General features: G+C 46.5%; 1 protein-coding gene across 1 annotated transcript in view; it reads right to left on the bottom strand.

Annotated features, from left to right (window-relative positions):
- Positions 1-7,050, bottom strand: part of BIN1 (bridging integrator 1) — a gene marked incomplete at its 5' end in the record, with an annotated part of 50,652 nt that extends 43,602 nt beyond the window's left edge. Inside the window, 3 exons of the mRNA XM_010150896.1 lie at positions 716-810; positions 1,267-1,321; positions 6,970-7,050. Coding sequence (XP_010149198.1) covers positions 716-810; positions 1,267-1,321; positions 6,970-7,050 — 231 coding nt within the window. The remainder of the gene's footprint in view (positions 1-715; positions 811-1,266; positions 1,322-6,969) is intronic.
- Positions 7,051-17,350: the final 10,300 nt, after the last annotated feature.

Here is a 17,350-nt window from a genome sequence, read left to right as displayed (position 1 = left end):
TGCAGCCTCATGGCAGATGGATCCACAGAGCTCAACTGCCACAGCTGCTGCTCAGCAGAACAGCTGAGTAAAAGAGCAGAGGGCACCTGCCTCCACCTGGACCCAGCATACGCACTTGTCAAGGGGGATCCAAGCTGTCAATTCACAGGCTGTGCCCTAAGCTCCATGGAAAACACCTGCACAAGTTGGACAAGCATCACCTCACCAAGGTGTGAGAAGAACAGCAGGTTGGGGTGACACCAGGCTCAGCCAAACGAGGTAGCAACCAAAACATGGCACCTGGTGGTGGTGCTGTGAGTGGGAGGTTGTTGCAGCTACACAATGGCTGCTCTGACCATGCTTTGGCCATAGATTTTAGCCTCCCTCCCCTTTCCCTTGCACAAAGCATAAGCAATACATCCAGTTGACTCTACTGATTCTTTTTTGGCATCCTCTGTCCTTGTTTAGCCACTGCCAAGAGAAAAAAAAAAAAATCACTTATGGGCATAAACATACAGCTCTGTGTAACATTTAAGCATCCAGGGACAGTGTTCTACGCAGACAAAAATACAGGTCACATCCCTTCTGCTTTCCCTTCTTCCCAATGCTGAGTTTGCATCTCCAATTCTCCTACCAAGTCATATGCCTGAAGATATGTGGTGCACAGATACACAGCCCAAAGCTCGTATCTGCTGACAGACCAAGCCTGGTGACCCCATACCCTGGACAGTCTTACCTCTGCTATTTTATTTGTGTCATCTCTCCCAGGCCAATCTGGCTCATAAACTTCCTGCAAGCACTCTGTCAGCTTCTTGGAGGCCTCGTGCATGGCTAGGAAAGAACAGGGAACTGCTTCAGAAAGAAGGAAATAGTGTGTGCTTCACAGTTTAACCCTCACCCTGAGGAATGGGGACACAGGAGGGTTATAACAAATGCTAAGCTTTTCAGTACAGAATGTCTGACCCTTGATAACAGAGACACAGAAGGTAACCAGAGGGAAAAGGGAACCAAGGGTGCAATCTTATCAAACTCTTTGTGTTTTGTCCTCCCCTAGGAAAAGATGTGAGAGTTTACCTGCTAAGACACTATGACGTATTTGGCATCAAAGCACAACTCCATTCCACACCAGCTGCTCCTCAAGGATTCTGAAAGATTCCCCACCCAGACAAGGCTGACCTTTCCTACAACCCACATCTGAGGAAACACCAGGGAGGGGGTGGCTGCAGAAACCTCACTGCGTAAGCAAGCACAAGAGGGGAAACAATCCTCTGCTTATGCAGACCTTACCTTTTACGGAAGCCAAGTAAGTTCGGAGGTCCTTCTGCAGCCTCGTGCCTTCGGACTGTGAACGGAAGGAGATCAGCAATTATTCTCTCATATAAAGAGAACATGAAACACAAATGTCAACAGGGAGACCACACAGCCCTCTGACTTGGTAAGCCCACAGCCAGTGACCTGCAGGCATGTTTGGTCAACAGTATCACCATAGTACCGAGTAACTTGATGTGGGTAAAGCTGCGATTTGCTCTTCCCAGCAGAGCCAGCTTTACTGTTCCGATTTCCTACAAGCAACTAGCAAGGGTCCTACGGGCAACAATCAGTTTATAAGCCAAGGGCTAGTGGCTCTATGCAACAAACGTAACTGAAGGGAGTCTGTAGGATATAGAAGATAGGTACAATTGATTTATTTTATACTGGTTTGGGAGCAGCTTAGCTCACCACTTTTTCCTGCCACACTGCAAACCAAAACTCCAGTGCAAAGTAGTTAGAAGGGACCTCTGGCCTACCCAAACATTCTAAGTTGTTCTGTGCAGCAGAGCTTGCAAATACACAGTTAATGAACTTTTTCTTTACCTTCACTGTGGATGTGACCTGCCAGCAGCAGATCTCACTCACTAGGAAACAAAAGGATTAAAAACCAGAAGCTGGGCTGAGTTTTGCCAATTTGGAGCCTTTAGAATAGCTGAGTGCAGTACAAGAACCCAGATTAGAAAGGTTCCTAAAGATTTTTACAGAAAAGTCGGTTCGCACATGCACACATACATATGTACATCCAGACAGTGACATTATACAGAAAGGAAGGGAAGACCAAGGCTTGAGAAGTTGACTAACACCACCATGGAGCATGTCAAAGCAAGGGAAGGAGCAAACATTGAGGTTACCTTTGCAGGCAACCTCTGGAGTATGCAAGAAGTACAGAAAAAGTTTAAGAGGCAAAGATTTCTGTTCCAAAAGTTTCCCTTACCCTGTGGGATCCTCACTAACCCCCAAAGTGCCTGTAAAACCAAGAATGAAGGAAAGCAAAAACTACACCTCACACCTTCCTCACAGCCTGCTGCCATTCCTCCTCTTCTTTCCCAGTTTGTGTCCCATTGAGGGGGGGCAGCATAATGAATTTTGACAGTTGAAGACAATTCCAGAGACAGGGAGCTCACAGGCCATCTCTGGTAGCTGCCTCAGAGCTACTAGCTTCAAAAGCAGATGTTTCCCATCAGCCCTCCCCACCACTCAGGCATCTCTTGCCTCAACTGTGCTTATGCTGTGATCCCTTGTGCTCTCAGTGCAGCTGTGCTCTCTAAGCAGAGGCTAAATCTGCCCAGCTGTTGAAGTGGCAGTGCTAGCATAGCTTTGTGGAGAAATCCATCCGCTTCCAATAATATGGTCCAATGTGTTTTCCTTGCCTCGAAAGTTCTGGATGAGTTCACATTTGTTCTTTTCCTGCTGCCATCAACAAAGGAAATGAGGGATGGAAAAGAGCTGGCCACTTCTATAAAAGAAAGTCAGGCTTCAGCATTAGGAACTGACCCAAAGAGAGTACAAGAGGAAAGGAATAATGACCACATCTACTGCAAAAGTCCTCAGAGTTCTTAAAACACAAAGCAAACAAATGTAGAGCCTTTGCTGGCTGAAGGTGAAAGTGGAAACCTGGACAGCTGAGACCTTCCTAGCAGTGCAGTCAGAACTCACCAGGGAAGAGGTGCCAGAGTAATCAAAGAGCACACACACTGGGGACCATCAGGGAGGCTGAGCTGACAAGCAGCAGTTCAATGAAGCTGTAAGATGTGTTTGCTTGTGCCTGATGCAATCAAATACTATCAAATACTGTACAGAACCGAAACTTTCAGCACCCTTGAGTGCACATTTAAAAGATGCTTCCTAAACTCAGAGGTTAAAAAAAAAGTAGGGAAGAGAGTTACACTGGAAACTGGAAAAATCCATTTCCCAGTTATCAAAAAGCAGTAGGTTTAAAGGTGTGCAGAAGGAAGTTATAGAGGTATGGTTGAACCTCAAGATGTTCAAAAATCTAATAGCATTTTTTAATTGCAAGAACGTAACAAAAAAGAAGAAATAGCACATATATTTATCTCAGAATAACAGAACTCCACAAAAGGAAAGTAAAACTAGGACAAAAATTGAAGATCAGTGCTGAACCTGAACCCTATATTCACTTCTCATCCCTGCAAAACAAACTGACTTAAAACCTTTGCACAGGGACAATGACACTGTGTCCTGATGTACAAGTGACCTCAATAAGTTGTTCTACTCCAACACACAAGTATCCTCTTGTTTGAGGAGGCTTTGCCATACTTGCAACCACAGTGTAATTCAACCCTGTGAGCCTCTAACACAACCAGGTATAATATGAAGGACAGTACGTAGAGAAAGATGCAGTTTTAAAAATAGAAGTGCTGTGCTTGGAAGCTGGAAAAGCTCTCTCTCCAAAGACCTGATGAACTACCTATTACTTATAGCTCTGTTAAACACAAGAGTGGTTTGGTTTCCTTCTGTGCTTTCTTGTTTAGTTGCAGGGCTGTTATTTACAATACCTTCCACTGAGCACTAGCCAAGTACGTGATGTTCCATAGAGCTGTTGCTTGGTAGTAGACAGGTTTCCTAAAACTCTTTTTTCCCCAATCTTCAAAAGAAATTCTTTCATCCTAACATTAGACTGCAACTCCTTCTTTACATAACCTCCCTGGTTTTGCAGTTCCGATGGGAAGGATTTTTCTTATCAGCAGGGATGTTCTATACCTGACAGAGACAAGTAGTGTCCTGTTCCAGATTAGGTTAATATAGGACTGGAAGAGCAGACTGTGCATAAAGGTGCAAGAGGAAGCAATGAAACAACAGCTCCAGATAAGCTTCCATTCAGCAAAACTGTTAAGACACAAAGCATGAACAACTGGTGAGAAGATCCCATCCTGGGGTACCAGGCATGCCTGAACTTGATTTGCTACGCAGGGCTGAAGTGGAAACTGCCGGGCACGAAGGGTTGTTGCCTGGACAGAAAGTCTCTCTCCAAACTAGACTGTAATGGTCCATGGCCAACCTGCTGCAGGAGCAAAGATTAAGTCCACACTGCTTGCGCTGCAGGCTGAGGCTGTGCCGAACACTGTGGGGTACGGGCAGGGATGGAAGCAGCTCGTGCCAGCAGCAGCTTGTCTCTCATGTGTTTGTGTGAAACGCTGTAATCTAACACAGAACTTCCACACGAATGACAGCTCACAAAGGGTATCAAAACCGCTCTGCCAGGCAGAAGCACTGTGTGGTGCCAAGCGTAAGGGCTGCCACCAGCCTCCCACTGTCTCTCCAGCGAGTATTTCTAACACAGAGGAAGAGAAGCCAAAGCCTGGCACACCTCGGGCAGGGGCTCTGGTGCATCTTTACAGGACTATTTCCAGGACAGACCCTTTTGTCAGTGCCTGAACTCAAGTGACACTGGGGAATGGAAGGAGGAGGAAGCCTTTGAATGAACTTTTTGGGAGGTTAATTGCCAAAGATAATCTGTCATGAGGGAATAACATGGGAGCCAGTCGTGCTGCTTGTCAAGCCTTCAAGAGACACAAGCGAACCTTGGAGCCCTGCAGAAGCATGGTTATGTCCAGGTCATTTGTCACGCAGCAAATCCATCTGAGCTAAAAAGCTCCCACCATTCAGAGACCTCAGAGTGGTGCTCTTATACGAGCCTGAATGGACAGAGAGCTGGGAAGTGCAATGCTTCCCCTTATTTCCACTCAACCACCATTTGAGAGAACCACAAGACACCTTAGTTGAAAACGAGTAAGTGATTTTTAGACCTGCTCTACATTCATCGACAGCCCTCGCATGGGAACATGTGTCTAAGTGGCCCAACACAGTCACTGCCATCAGAGGAGCCTCTAAATCAAGCAACAAACAGGGCCACTGCCTGGTCACACCCCAGTCAGTCCCACAGGGAAGCTGTTCTCTCACAAGCCTGCAGCAAAAGATCAGCTTTCCTCCAGACTTTCCCACTGGAGCAGACTTTGTAAGGAAAGAGCCACAGAAATCTTACACATAGCTGTACTACTCACGCTTATCATACATATAAAAATAAAAACAAGTGTGTACATATGCATATAGAGTTGAAGGTGTTTTTTTCCAGTCTGGCTGGCATCGTAACAACTCCTCAGCCCTGGATATTCTAACAATCCAGTTAACTCATATTTATGGTTTGTCCTGTAAAACAGGCATAGTTTGTATTCATTTTAGTACTAGGGACACTGAGGGCCCAAGCAAAACCAACAGACCCCATGCAGCAAATGCAGAGCAGTCTCCAGCTCCTTAGATAAACTGGAGAATTTAGTTCATGGCCTGCCCCTGCAAGATGGGCAAACAAATTCAGCTCTAAGGGGTACAGCGGCAGTGCTTCTATAACAGGCTTCTCAGTCCACCACTGGAACTCGTGGCTTTGGAAATTGAAAAGCTATTCCAGACAAATCCAAACTTCTTGATCTGGCTAAGTTTTTCAGTATTCCTCCTTTTAAAAGGCTATTTTCTGCCTGCCAATACTTAAAAATTGTATGAGGAAATCACACCTGATAATGTCATGTTGTCAGAAGGAAGCCAAACTGTATTCCTCTGTGTACAAGAGAATATCATCAGTGGACGTGCTATAGAAATGTTGCATGAACTTCTGGAGCAACAGTGACTATCACTGCCAAGAGAACGTGCATGAGTCTCCAGGAATCTGCAGTCAGCTCCAGTTAGACACGAGTTGAAGTCAGACTGAAAGATTTTCATTATATTCAGCTGAGGCAAATCCCTTCTCAGCTGGTTTTGTGACACATAACCACATCTGCTGAGTCTTAACAGATACGGTGCAGCTGTCACAAACAGCTCCAGAAAAAGTTTCCAAATATAGGAGGGCACAAAGTGGCTGAAAGATGTCTTCAGCACCACCTGAGCATTGGTGTGGCATGCTTTTCCTGCCGCGAAACACTTTCCTTAACACCAAACACAATCCCTGGGGCAAGTGATGTTTTTCCCCTCCTATGGGTGGCTGAAAGCTCCAGATAAAAAAAAAAAAACCACACACACACCCAGTTCAAGATGTAAACCGAGTGCTGTTTCAGTCGGAGGGTGGGGGAAATTGCTACACTGCTAAAATATTTTTGTGCGCTAAAATATAGGGATGAAGCAGGCACACGAAAGAACAATGACTCAGGCCTGACACAGTGATTGTGCAAGGATGAGGAGAAGCCAGACTTAGATCTTAGCCATGGAAGGAGGTTCCCTTTTCACCATTTGAGCTTTTTTGTCTCTTTTGCCTCCCGTTGCACTTAGGAAACGGAATCTGCCTTGCTCCACGTTATTTTTGATTTCTAATCTGTTTGCTATCCATCTTTCAGAGACACAATGTTGCTCTCATGTCTCTGCTTCCAGCTCAGCCCGAAAAATTACATTACAAAGCAGCTGCTATCTGAAGGAAGTGTCCTGGTTGAGTTACTTATTTTCCTAAACTTGGGTCTCGAACAAGTACCATTTTTCACCATGCACTCCCCCTGACTCCGTGACTGGGACACTGGAAGACAGTGTCATTTCTCATAAGTGAACAGCTACAAGTTGTGGGTCATTTCAATAGGCCTATGGCATCCTTTAATTTAATGGGCTTTAATTGCATATTGCAGGAGATGACTGGAAGCTAATACCGAAACCCAGGGTGTAATTACATATCACCAATTATCTTACCAGCTGTTTGTTGAAGTTCTGCACACACTGTTCGAACTGCTCATCTTTTGTCTCATCAGCTTTCCCAAGCTTCTGAAGGACCTGCAGAGAGAGAGAGGAGAAAGTCAGGAGACTTCAAACACAGACACAGCAAAGCAGAGACAAAGAAATAGTTGCGAGTTTTTGCTCATGAGAAAGAAGGAAAGCTTAAAAGTCTCCCTTATTCTTGCACTCAGAATTTCTGAAATACTTCTCCACATAGTCATAGTTTGAAAAAGGACTTACAGACAATCAGGATGAACTTAGACCTCTTATACTTTGCTATACCAAAAACCATGAGTGAGATTTGTCCTTCTCTGGTCTAACACTTTTTGCAGACCAGGCAATAGCAACACAGTTCTTTCATCTCCTGGACCAGCAAGAAGCAAACCACATCCTAACATGCCTTATGTTGTGTGGTTACACTTAACCTGATTTAATACTTGTCTCTGACCCAGACAGGGTGGAGTTTTTGCTCCCACAACAGCTGGTCTGTTCTCGAACACGGAAAGCCATGCAGCGAACTGCTTAGAGAGAGAAGGTGGCTGAGCAGCTTCTTTCCACCTTCTCTCACTATGCACATGCTTGGCAGGAGCTGGCTGTTGAAAGCAACTGGGGACCTTACAACATGAATCTACAGTGACAATGACAGTGTCAGCAGCCAGCCCTGTTCCTCTCACTGCCTCCCTGCACGGCACAGCTCCCCACAGGCCTGCAGAAAAGTCCTTATCAGACTACTTCCCTTATCACACTTCTCTCAACGATCTCTCCATGCAGCTAAGTGGATTGTTCCCAAAGCTTTGAACAAAGCAGTTCATTTACTGGGCTGGAAGGTAGGGCCATCACAAGAGGGCCAGGCAAACTGCAGCTGTGGAGGGGGGCAGCATGTATTTGTCATGCCCCAGGCAACTCCAGCAGCAGGGAGACAGGGATGCAACCCATAGGCTACACTCGATTACATCATCTTTGTTAATTGAAAACAAAGCCTGAAAGTGTCAAAAAAAAGTCTTGTCTAACAGAGAAAGGCCCACCCAGCCATGGTCACAGTAGGTTCTGGGCTAGAAAGGAACACCCTGAAAAGCAAGGGAGCCCTAAGTGGGAAGAGCATGACTGCCCAAGAGGCAGAAAGCAGTGTAAAACTAAAGTCTTCTTGCTCTGCTGAGCACAGCGGTTCTTTAACCTCAGGTCTCAGCCATCATGTTCAGCCCCTCTTGGGGTAAAGAGGGACAAGATGGAAAAGCAGGTGCATGTTACTGCCACCAACTCTACAGGAAGGCCACTAGGAAGTGTCTGAGGGACTGCCAGGTAGCCATGACAGCCATGCAAACCCGCTTCCCTCAGCTCCCTTTGCTACACATGGATCTTCTCAGAGAATGTATGGAGGACATTTTCCCGGCAGGGCAGGGATCAGGCTTTCATGCTTGGTCCCCAAAATGGCAGTAAGAAGGTCCATGCGACTAGATGTAGAATAGAGTCCAGTTGGAAGGGTCCTAGAATGATCATCTAATCCAACTGCCAAAGCACCTACATGCCCACTCTCATGTTTTTACACAGCCAAGGTAGAGGACATTTGTGTTATGTCTATTTGGCTAATCTCAGTTCCCCTCTTCCCCACATACACACGCATATTCCCAGCTCACCCCTGACCACAATAACTGACTCTAGCACTAGACACAGTAAGTCATTGCAGCCATTCAGCACCCTACTCATAAATCCCCTTATTGAGGCTGGGATTGAATGTCTAGTAGGGAATCACTGTTTTTCATTCTCCCCCACAGGAACTGCTGAGCTATTCAAGTGTCAGTAAAAGGGGGAGGGGGGGGTGGCAGCATCAGGGAAGTATACATACTGATGAAGACTGCAAAAGCTGAACCAAAAAACCTCCACAGTTAGAAGCACAACTTTGTACAGCTCAAGTGCCTAACGCGCTTGGTAAACCTGTCTACAGGGCAGGACATAGAGAGCACCAACATTCCCTTCTTCCTCGCAAACCCTTGGCACGGAAGAGCTTGTTGGAGAGCAGATGCATCAACACTGATTGGACAGGCAGAGTCCTGTACACCAGCCACTGATGCCTCCCTTGCTCATCTGCTCCAGTGACAGGGCGTGCACGCCAGCGCTGCACAACACTGCCATGCCAGCAGGAGAGGGTTCAGTATGGCCTCATCTTCCTCATCAGGCGGCATGGGGGACCTCTTCCTGAAAGGATGCTGCTCCAAAGCCCTGTGTTCAGCTGTACTCCCCTAGCCTACTACATCTACCGCATGTGGATTTCCCACCTGCTGGGTGACTTCCTAGATGTTCAAAGAGCCAAAATGCCAGTAGCACCTATCACCGATAAAGTATGCAGGCTGCAAATTTCAAAGCAGAATGATGTTCCCAGTGTGCAGATCAATAGAATTGTTGGGGACACAAAGGATCTTTTTATGGGGGAATGCATCTGTCTGGCTAGTCAGGAGGGGGAATGCTTTCAGGCCTGGAGGGGAGGGAAGGAGACTGTTTAACTGGGAGGAATCTGGAGTATGTCGCTGGGGTCAAAGGTTTAGAACAGCCTCAGTGCTTCCTGCTGTAAAACACTGAGCAGCACCCACAGTCTATTCACTGCGATGGCCGCACGCCTGCTTCCCACATGCAGTTAATCTGCCGTTCCACTGCTCCTCTGGGGACAAGCACACCGAGCCTGGGGTCATCCAGCCAGCTGGGAAGATCTCCTTCCGCTATGCTGAGGTGCTCTGCACAAGTCCTGCAAAACGCTGGGCACTGGAAAGGGCTCTAACTCACAGCCTGTCTCCAAGAAAAAAACAGCAATGCTCAGCTGAGGAGCAGCTCTGAATGAGGGTGAGGAAGTAATAAGAAACCCTGCATTTTCCCACAGCAGCGACATGGGGCAGGTGAAACAGGGCTTGGAGACACCAGCAGAGCAACAAAGCAAGGAAAACAAAACCAGTTACAAGAGAGGGGCTACAAGAAGTGAATCCCTGACTATGCTAAAAAAACCTGCTCTTGCTTCCTACACTCTTCCCCCACCTGGTAGATGAAGGTTTGTGCCCCATGCCTGCTGGCCCTATGGGAGGGTCGCAGCCATACAGCCCACTTGGATCCCTCTATTACTTGCTATGACACAACAAGGAGACAACAGCCCTGGGCCGCAGCAGGGCCAAGGTTATCTTCTCATACCACTCCACCTCAAAAACAGATCTGCCCCATACAAACAGCCCGAAGGTCAAACCTTAAGGTTACTTGAGCAGCATCAAATGATGTCTCCACAAGGCTGGCCCTCAGGCCTGCTCCCAGCTCTCCCATCAAAGAGCCATACAGTCAAGCTGCACTAACAAATCCCTCTGGACCCCCTAAACCATCCTGGGATGGAGCAGACGGCCCTGGGTGTGCTGCTGACTGCAGGCATGTCTGTGCTCACTGCTAATAACTGGTGAGCTCAGGAGTCAACTCCCCACCCCAGGCCAGTATGTGCCGTCATAGGTCAGGCTATTCCGGGTGAGCCACGGCTGCTCCCTCCCTTCCCCTGCGACGGTTTTTAATCCTCCAGCTTGCTGCAAAGCCAGATAAAGTTCGGATGGAAACTTCAGGCTCTTTCATAGCTATTAATGGAGCAGATTTACCAGGGTAAGAGTCAGGACCCCACTCGGCTCCCAAATCTGAGGGTGGATCAGAGATGGTGTGATCTGTCAGCTGCTGTCTGGAGGCAAACCACACCAGGCAGCGGGCATGGATCTGGCATTTAAAAGATTAAGAAGCAACCATGGCTAGGCTCCTTGGTCTGCCCTTGACCTGAGAAGTCCTGGCTCTGCATAAGAATAGGGACCACTTCACAGAGTGCAAGCTAGGGTGAAGGAGGGAACACTTCGTATGAATCCCACAAAACACCTTGTGGGCTGGCTTCCATTTCCTTGTGGCCTGGATTTCAATACTGGGGACTCCAGTATTGCTGTGGGTTCCACCCTTGGCTTACTGACAGGACTGGGGGCATCATCCCAGCTAACATTTTTGGCCCCAGGCACCGGACATATTTGGACACTTACACACCATTTTCCAGCGTTCAGAAACCAGGGCTTTTCCAACAGTTAGCCAGATCTGCAGGTGCCCTGTGTTTCTCATAAAAGCTAGGACCACAGGCACCTGACCAACTACTGCAGCATCTCCAAACAGAGCCAAATTCCACCCATGCAGCGTCAGCTGTCCCCACCTTTGAATTAAAGGAACAAGGAGATTCAGAGTTGGACTGAAGTTTTAAAAGCACTTTAAGATCCTAGAAGGCAAGATGCTATTAAAAAGTAAATAAATGATCACATTCATCTCTCATCACGGATGTATTGGTAATCTGCTGCTGCAGACAGAACTATCTGCAGGAAGCTCTGAATTGATATACTTTGAGAAACGAGATAACACAGAAGAAGTGACAGAGAAATCTGGAAATCCTCTGAATCTGGCATTCTGCTAGCAATGGTCAGAGAAGCAAAGGCATGAAGCAGCCTTCAAAAACAGCAACTCTTCCGCAAAATGGAAAGTTTGCTTAGGGAAATCTGAGATGCAGGTTTTTCTCAAAAGCAAAACTGAAAGATTCCAAGGATGACTGAGCATTACCTAAACACAGCTGTTTTGTAGGACTCAAAAGGAAGGATCTCATCTGGCTGCAGTTTACCCTGTTTTCTTCCAGGTGCACAGGGGGAAGCATTCCCAAAGGGCAAACCCTGGCACTACTTAGCACAGGGTCTCCCACGCTCTGCTTTAAGCACTGGGCATGGAGGAAATGAGGATCTGGAGATCAGCCCTGTGACCACCAAACTGACGTAGATCAGCAATCACCATTAAGGACAAACACTTGCCAGCAGCACAGCACTAGCCTTCAATCAGCAATCACCATTAAGGACAAACGCTAGCAGCACAGCACTAGCCTTCTTCAAGCAGCTGTATCAGACCAACTAAAACACAGTTCTGCTTTGCTCTAAAAAACAACTGTAACAGATTCACGTTACACTAATACAGAAGTATATGTCAGCTGCTTAATGCACCCACAGTTCTCACTCAGCACCTTCCTTCTTTCTCTTCTGAAATATCAATGCCACAACAAAAGTCCTGAAAATCCAAATATTCCCAAACACCATGTAGACCCATTCTGTGAACCAGTAACCTAATAAAACTCTACCTTTCCTAGCATATGGGTCACCCAGGCCAAAGACCAGTTTAGAGAATGTAGGCGATGAGTAGGAAGACAAAAAACACATGCAGTTTATAGATCCCAAAAGGAGCTAAATCTTCATTTAAAACATCTGATTTTAGGGTGGTCGGGCCTTGATGAAGAGAGAGTCATTAAGCCCACAGCCAGAGCAGGCACAGCTTGAGCCCTGCAGGTCCACATCTTACCTCCGCTGTATCAGAGAAGGGGCTGTGGTCACATCTTACTGACATGGGCCTAAATGCTCTGAAATCACTCCATATCCTGCCCGCTCCACCCCTCACACACGATGCCGCCGACCTTCGCTGCATCTGCCAACTCCAGTGCATTATCTCCCACTACCAACTGGGCACAGAGCCAGTAAATACTGTGACTAATTTTGAGTGGCAACAAATTGGCATGTGCCAGTGGGTCAACCAGCAGCAGAACAAATAAATCTTTGATCTCAGGCCACTGCCTATTCTTCCAAGGAAGACATTATGCTTGGAAGAGGAGGAGAAGAAAATAGTGTCCAAGCCAGATGGGAAGCACAAGGCCACATAACTTAATAAGGTACAAACAAAGGAAGTTTCATGAACATTTTTAAGCCTGGTTTCTTCTCTGTTCAAATGAAACGTGACTTGGTCAGTGAAGCAGATTTGTGATCATGGAATAATTTGGTTTTTGCCTTAGACTCAGGGAGAAAAGCAAGAGTGACAGCGGGAGTCCTGCTCCCCTCTGACCCTCTCTGGGAGCAGGGCACGTCCTCCTGCCCTCCACGCCTGCCTCTAGGCTGGTTTGGGGGACAGCCTGGCTTTCCTCATACAAGTCTGGCACAATTAAGTCTTTCTTTGAAACAATTGGACAAAGGAGAATGGGGGTGGAGAGGAAGAAACTCCAAACATATTAACGCTTCATTTTAAATTGAGAAAACTATTCCCTGGCTGTGCAACCAGCAAGACCCTTGGATCACTGCAAGATGGGAAAGGGCAATGTCACACTTGGTCTAGACAGAACAGTTCTTGTTTGCTTCTTACTTGCTGAAAAGGTTCCATAGATCCTGCAAAGACAAGGCTAATCACTGGGCCAAGAGTTGGGAAATCAGGGTTCAATAGTGCATTTTGTTAGAGACTTCCTGAATGACCTGGGAAATCCACGTCCAAAGTCACATCCATCCAGCTGCAAAGAGGAGCGTTTGTTCAGCATGTCACAGAGTCGCCAAATTTATCCTTGGCATCCCCAGCTGGCAAATGGGAAACAGAGGTACAAAGAGATGAGATGACCACTTTTGAGTGCTCAGCTCAGGACACACTGAGTATGACTTTCACAGGTGTCCCTCTAATTAAAGTATGTGAGAGTTTGCATGCTTAGCCATATTCCAAAACCCAGTCTGATGGGGGGGTGGGGGGGAACCAAACAACTACAGATATAATTTTCTGGTCATGTTGCAGCGTTGAAGACTCAGAGCATCCCCCAAAAATAGGCTAACAGTGAAGAATTAAAATCATTAGAATAGATTGCATGGAGATCCTTTGTTAATGAAAGACTTCTTGAAAAGTTAGATAAGCATCTCAAGTGTGATTTAAGCCTGACTGATACCACTCCACAGAAGGGATGGGCTCTGTAAAGCCTTTCAAAGCTAGCCTTCCCAATTCCTGAAGATGACAGCAACAGAAGGTCAACCACTCTGTCTCTGAACAAATATCCTCCACAAAAAGACCTCACTTCTTCCTCTGTATCAGTCAGAAGTGTAACATACATCCAAGCGTGACTAGATAATAATGGCACTTATAGCCTACTGTCAAAGAAACACATCACTGCCACCTTCCCTAAATGGGACTATATTGCAAAATTTCTGTAGGAGCAAGAGTCACACTGCATTACCTTGAAGGCTCAACTCAAGTATCTGCCTCTGACAGCTACTAATGAGCAGCCCCACTGTGAGCTGCGCCTTCAGGTTACACCTCTCGAGTTTAACATGGCTCAGAGTGGTCATATTGGGTTGCCTTACAAGGTTCATCCTTCTCCCTCACTCTAGTCAATAGGGGGGGAAAAAACCCAGGATCTCCACTTTCTCATTCTGAATTATTTTCTGGAGAAACCTGCTCCCCCGTAATGGGCTCAGAGAGAGTTCAGGCTGAAATTAGCACCTTAAGAATATACCCCTGTTTCTGATCATGCCAGGTGTAAGACAAGAGGTAGGAATATGCACAGTACGTGCAGGACTTTTTTCAAGTCTGGTGGCTTGGAACAATGGTCAGCTTATCTTTAAAGCCGAGCTGAAGTAGTGAGTAATAGCCCCAAGAAGGGGATACACAAAGGACCTGTCCCACTTTTGAAGCTGCATGTTGCACCATGCTCCCCTAAGAATGCCTGCTTTATTTCAGCGTTTTCCTTGGAATACACTGCTGAAGACTCCCCTTTTTCTATGAAGCATAAAAAGCGGATTGTTTGGCTGCAGCAGACTCCTAGAGCAGTTGCCATCCCAGTCCAAACCCAGAGGCCTTCCTTGAGGCAACTGCGGGATACTAGCCTGTGGCGATGGCTCTATGGAGACAAGCTATTCTCAACAGCATCATGTTCTTCACCCCAAGACCTCAAGCAAATCAAAGTTATGGTGCCCAGTTTCTCCCTGTGGGGTGAGGCAGCTAGCACCCACCATAAATAGATGCAAAGACTTGGCTTAGCTGCTACACTGAAACATGTCAAAAACATGTAGAAACGTGTTCATCAATACTCCTACAGGGAGGGTATCACTTCATATTTGCATTCTCTGTTCTGTAAAGGTACTTATATTTCACCATATTCATTATGAAGACTAATTGGAGCAAGTCTGTGAAATCTTTTGCTCTCAAGATGCTTCCTACTTTGCTTGGCTGCCTCTGAGAACACTTCTCTCAAGTTACAGGCTATCAAACAAGGGATTCACATCACTCTCAGTACTGGTTATAAAGCAGTACATCATTATACATAGTACCATTACTATCAAGTGTCCTAAGACAATAGGTAAACACAAGGAGAAGAACTGGGCCTAAACCTCAGCTTGTTCAGCTCAGGACAGCCAACAACGGGAGGGAGAAGGCTCTGGGTACTTCAGTTCTGCACATGGGTCAGTCCTGTGTCCACCCCACAGCCTGAAGATAAGGAATGGGTCTGTGGCACAACAGCAGGGTAGCAAAATTGCAAAGTGTGCCTGAGGTCCAGAGACTCACAATCCTCCCACATGATGAGTCTAGCAGAACTCAGGCTGCTCCTGCACCTGGAACTTAGGAAGCTGGCTCCCATACTCTGCTTTGCAAGTCAAAAATCATCATGCTCAGAGGTAGAGCCCTGTGCCGAGGATAAAGAGCCATCTTGATCACAGGGCCAGAACCCCAATTCATCTTCTGCACTAGGAAAACGGCCATGGTGATTGCCATTACCCAGGTTACCTCTCCCTCTGTTTCTACTACTCTCAGCATCTGCAACAGTACCTGCTGACCCCACTCCCTGTCTCAGCAAGACTCATCTGAGTTCCAGCATAAAAAGCCCCTTTGTTTCTGGAGCAGAGCCTGCAGCAGGTTCCCCCTTGGCCCATTCCCACCCTCTGACACTACTTGGTTCTCCCTGAGCACTTTGCTTTCAATTTCCACCCTGCGATCAAATCACTTTTCTAAACTGGGCTTTGACATTTCCCTGCCTTAATGCCACTCACTCTGGGAAGCCTTCGTTACCGGAATCTGTTAACGCTGTCTCTAACTGTAGTATATTGTCAACAAGTAAACTGAAGGAAGAGAGTGGGAAGGAAGGAAAAGGAGCAGCACAACAGGACAGGCTAAAAGTTCCATATCTGGCTGGCACAAATTTCTTTGCAAAATCCCTCCCTCTTAGGGGAAGGAGTCTGTTGAGGATGACCACCACAGAGCATTTTACTCCAAAACTCCAAGCTTCCTTCTTCAGAGACGTCAAATATGAGGACGTCAGAGGATGGAGAGAGTAATTCTGCCAGCCTTATTCTGCTTCCTGCTCTCCCAAATCAAGTGAGTAATGCCAGAAACCCCGTTCTTGGATACTAATCCAGGCTGGAGGTCTCTCCTCCACCACCAGAAAACATGACATTCTGCCTACATAGCCTTTCCACATGTTGCCTACAGAGCAGGTGAAATGCTATTTTGCAAGCTCAAGTCACGTTGTTCAGACAATAAAGTGCCACAGCTCCAAACATCAAAGATGGGAGCTGAGGTTCTGTGTGTAGGTACTCTCCTCCACTATTTTAAGGCAAAAACCCATATGCCACACAAGTTGGTTGCTGTGCGGGTGCCCAGGATGTCAAGTTTTCTAAACACATATATATATATTCACCTGTACAATAGTCACATATACAGTTCCTGCATATTTCTGTATAACTCACCGAGACTTTAGGGCTCTAACCTATCTGAACCATGGTAGGTGATGGCTCACAGAAGATGCTGGGGAAGGAAGAGTCTAGAGACCTGTAGTAAGTCACTCATGCACATACTCTCGTTAGGAATTTAGTCTGCCCACAGACTATACCAGCTGCATTGAAGAAGGCTTGTCAGCATTCATTAACACTCTGATGAACCCATTAAAGGTTAGCAAACTGTTATGGAAGGCAAAGCCATAATATTCCAGCACGTTATACAGAATAATTCCAACTTCACATCCAAGGTATTTCTACACATTTGTTTTATTCAGCCAGTTTACAGGGTTCAGAAAGACAAAGTCCTCCAAAAGAAGGCAGAACCTGGCAAATTCTCATGATTAGCGGTAAGCAGTCCTTTATTTAAAACAGTAAGTTAAAAAAACCCCGAGAAGCCCAAAATCTCCAGTCAACAAATGTCTTCGTTTTTTCTTCCCCTCTCCTCCCTATGCCCATAGTTACCTGCTGCTACTTATGGAAATCCTGAGAGCCCGCTTGCCTACAGGTCTAAGCACTGGGAATCAACTGTCCAAGGCTTACACTCATTTGAAAACTGAAAACAAGACATGGCTGCAATTCACATTTTAGCTAGTATCCACTAGAGAACTGGAGTTTTATCAGGAATTAGGGTGGTTCCAAAATAGCTGTCTGCTGACTGATTTCCATGATCCTCTACTCTCCTAGTACTCCTTTGCTTCTTTAATCTACCACACTGCCTGGAGCACTCCGAGAGCTACTACCAGCTTTTATCTCGCCTTTCTCCAAAAACT

This window comes from Eurypyga helias, unplaced genomic scaffold, assembly GCF_000690775.1.
Source record: "Eurypyga helias isolate BGI_N326 unplaced genomic scaffold, ASM69077v1 scaffold2414, whole genome shotgun sequence".
NCBI lineage: Eukaryota > Metazoa > Chordata > Aves > Eurypygiformes > Eurypygidae > Eurypyga > Eurypyga helias.
This window is presented reverse-complemented; position numbering and strand designations above follow the sequence as displayed.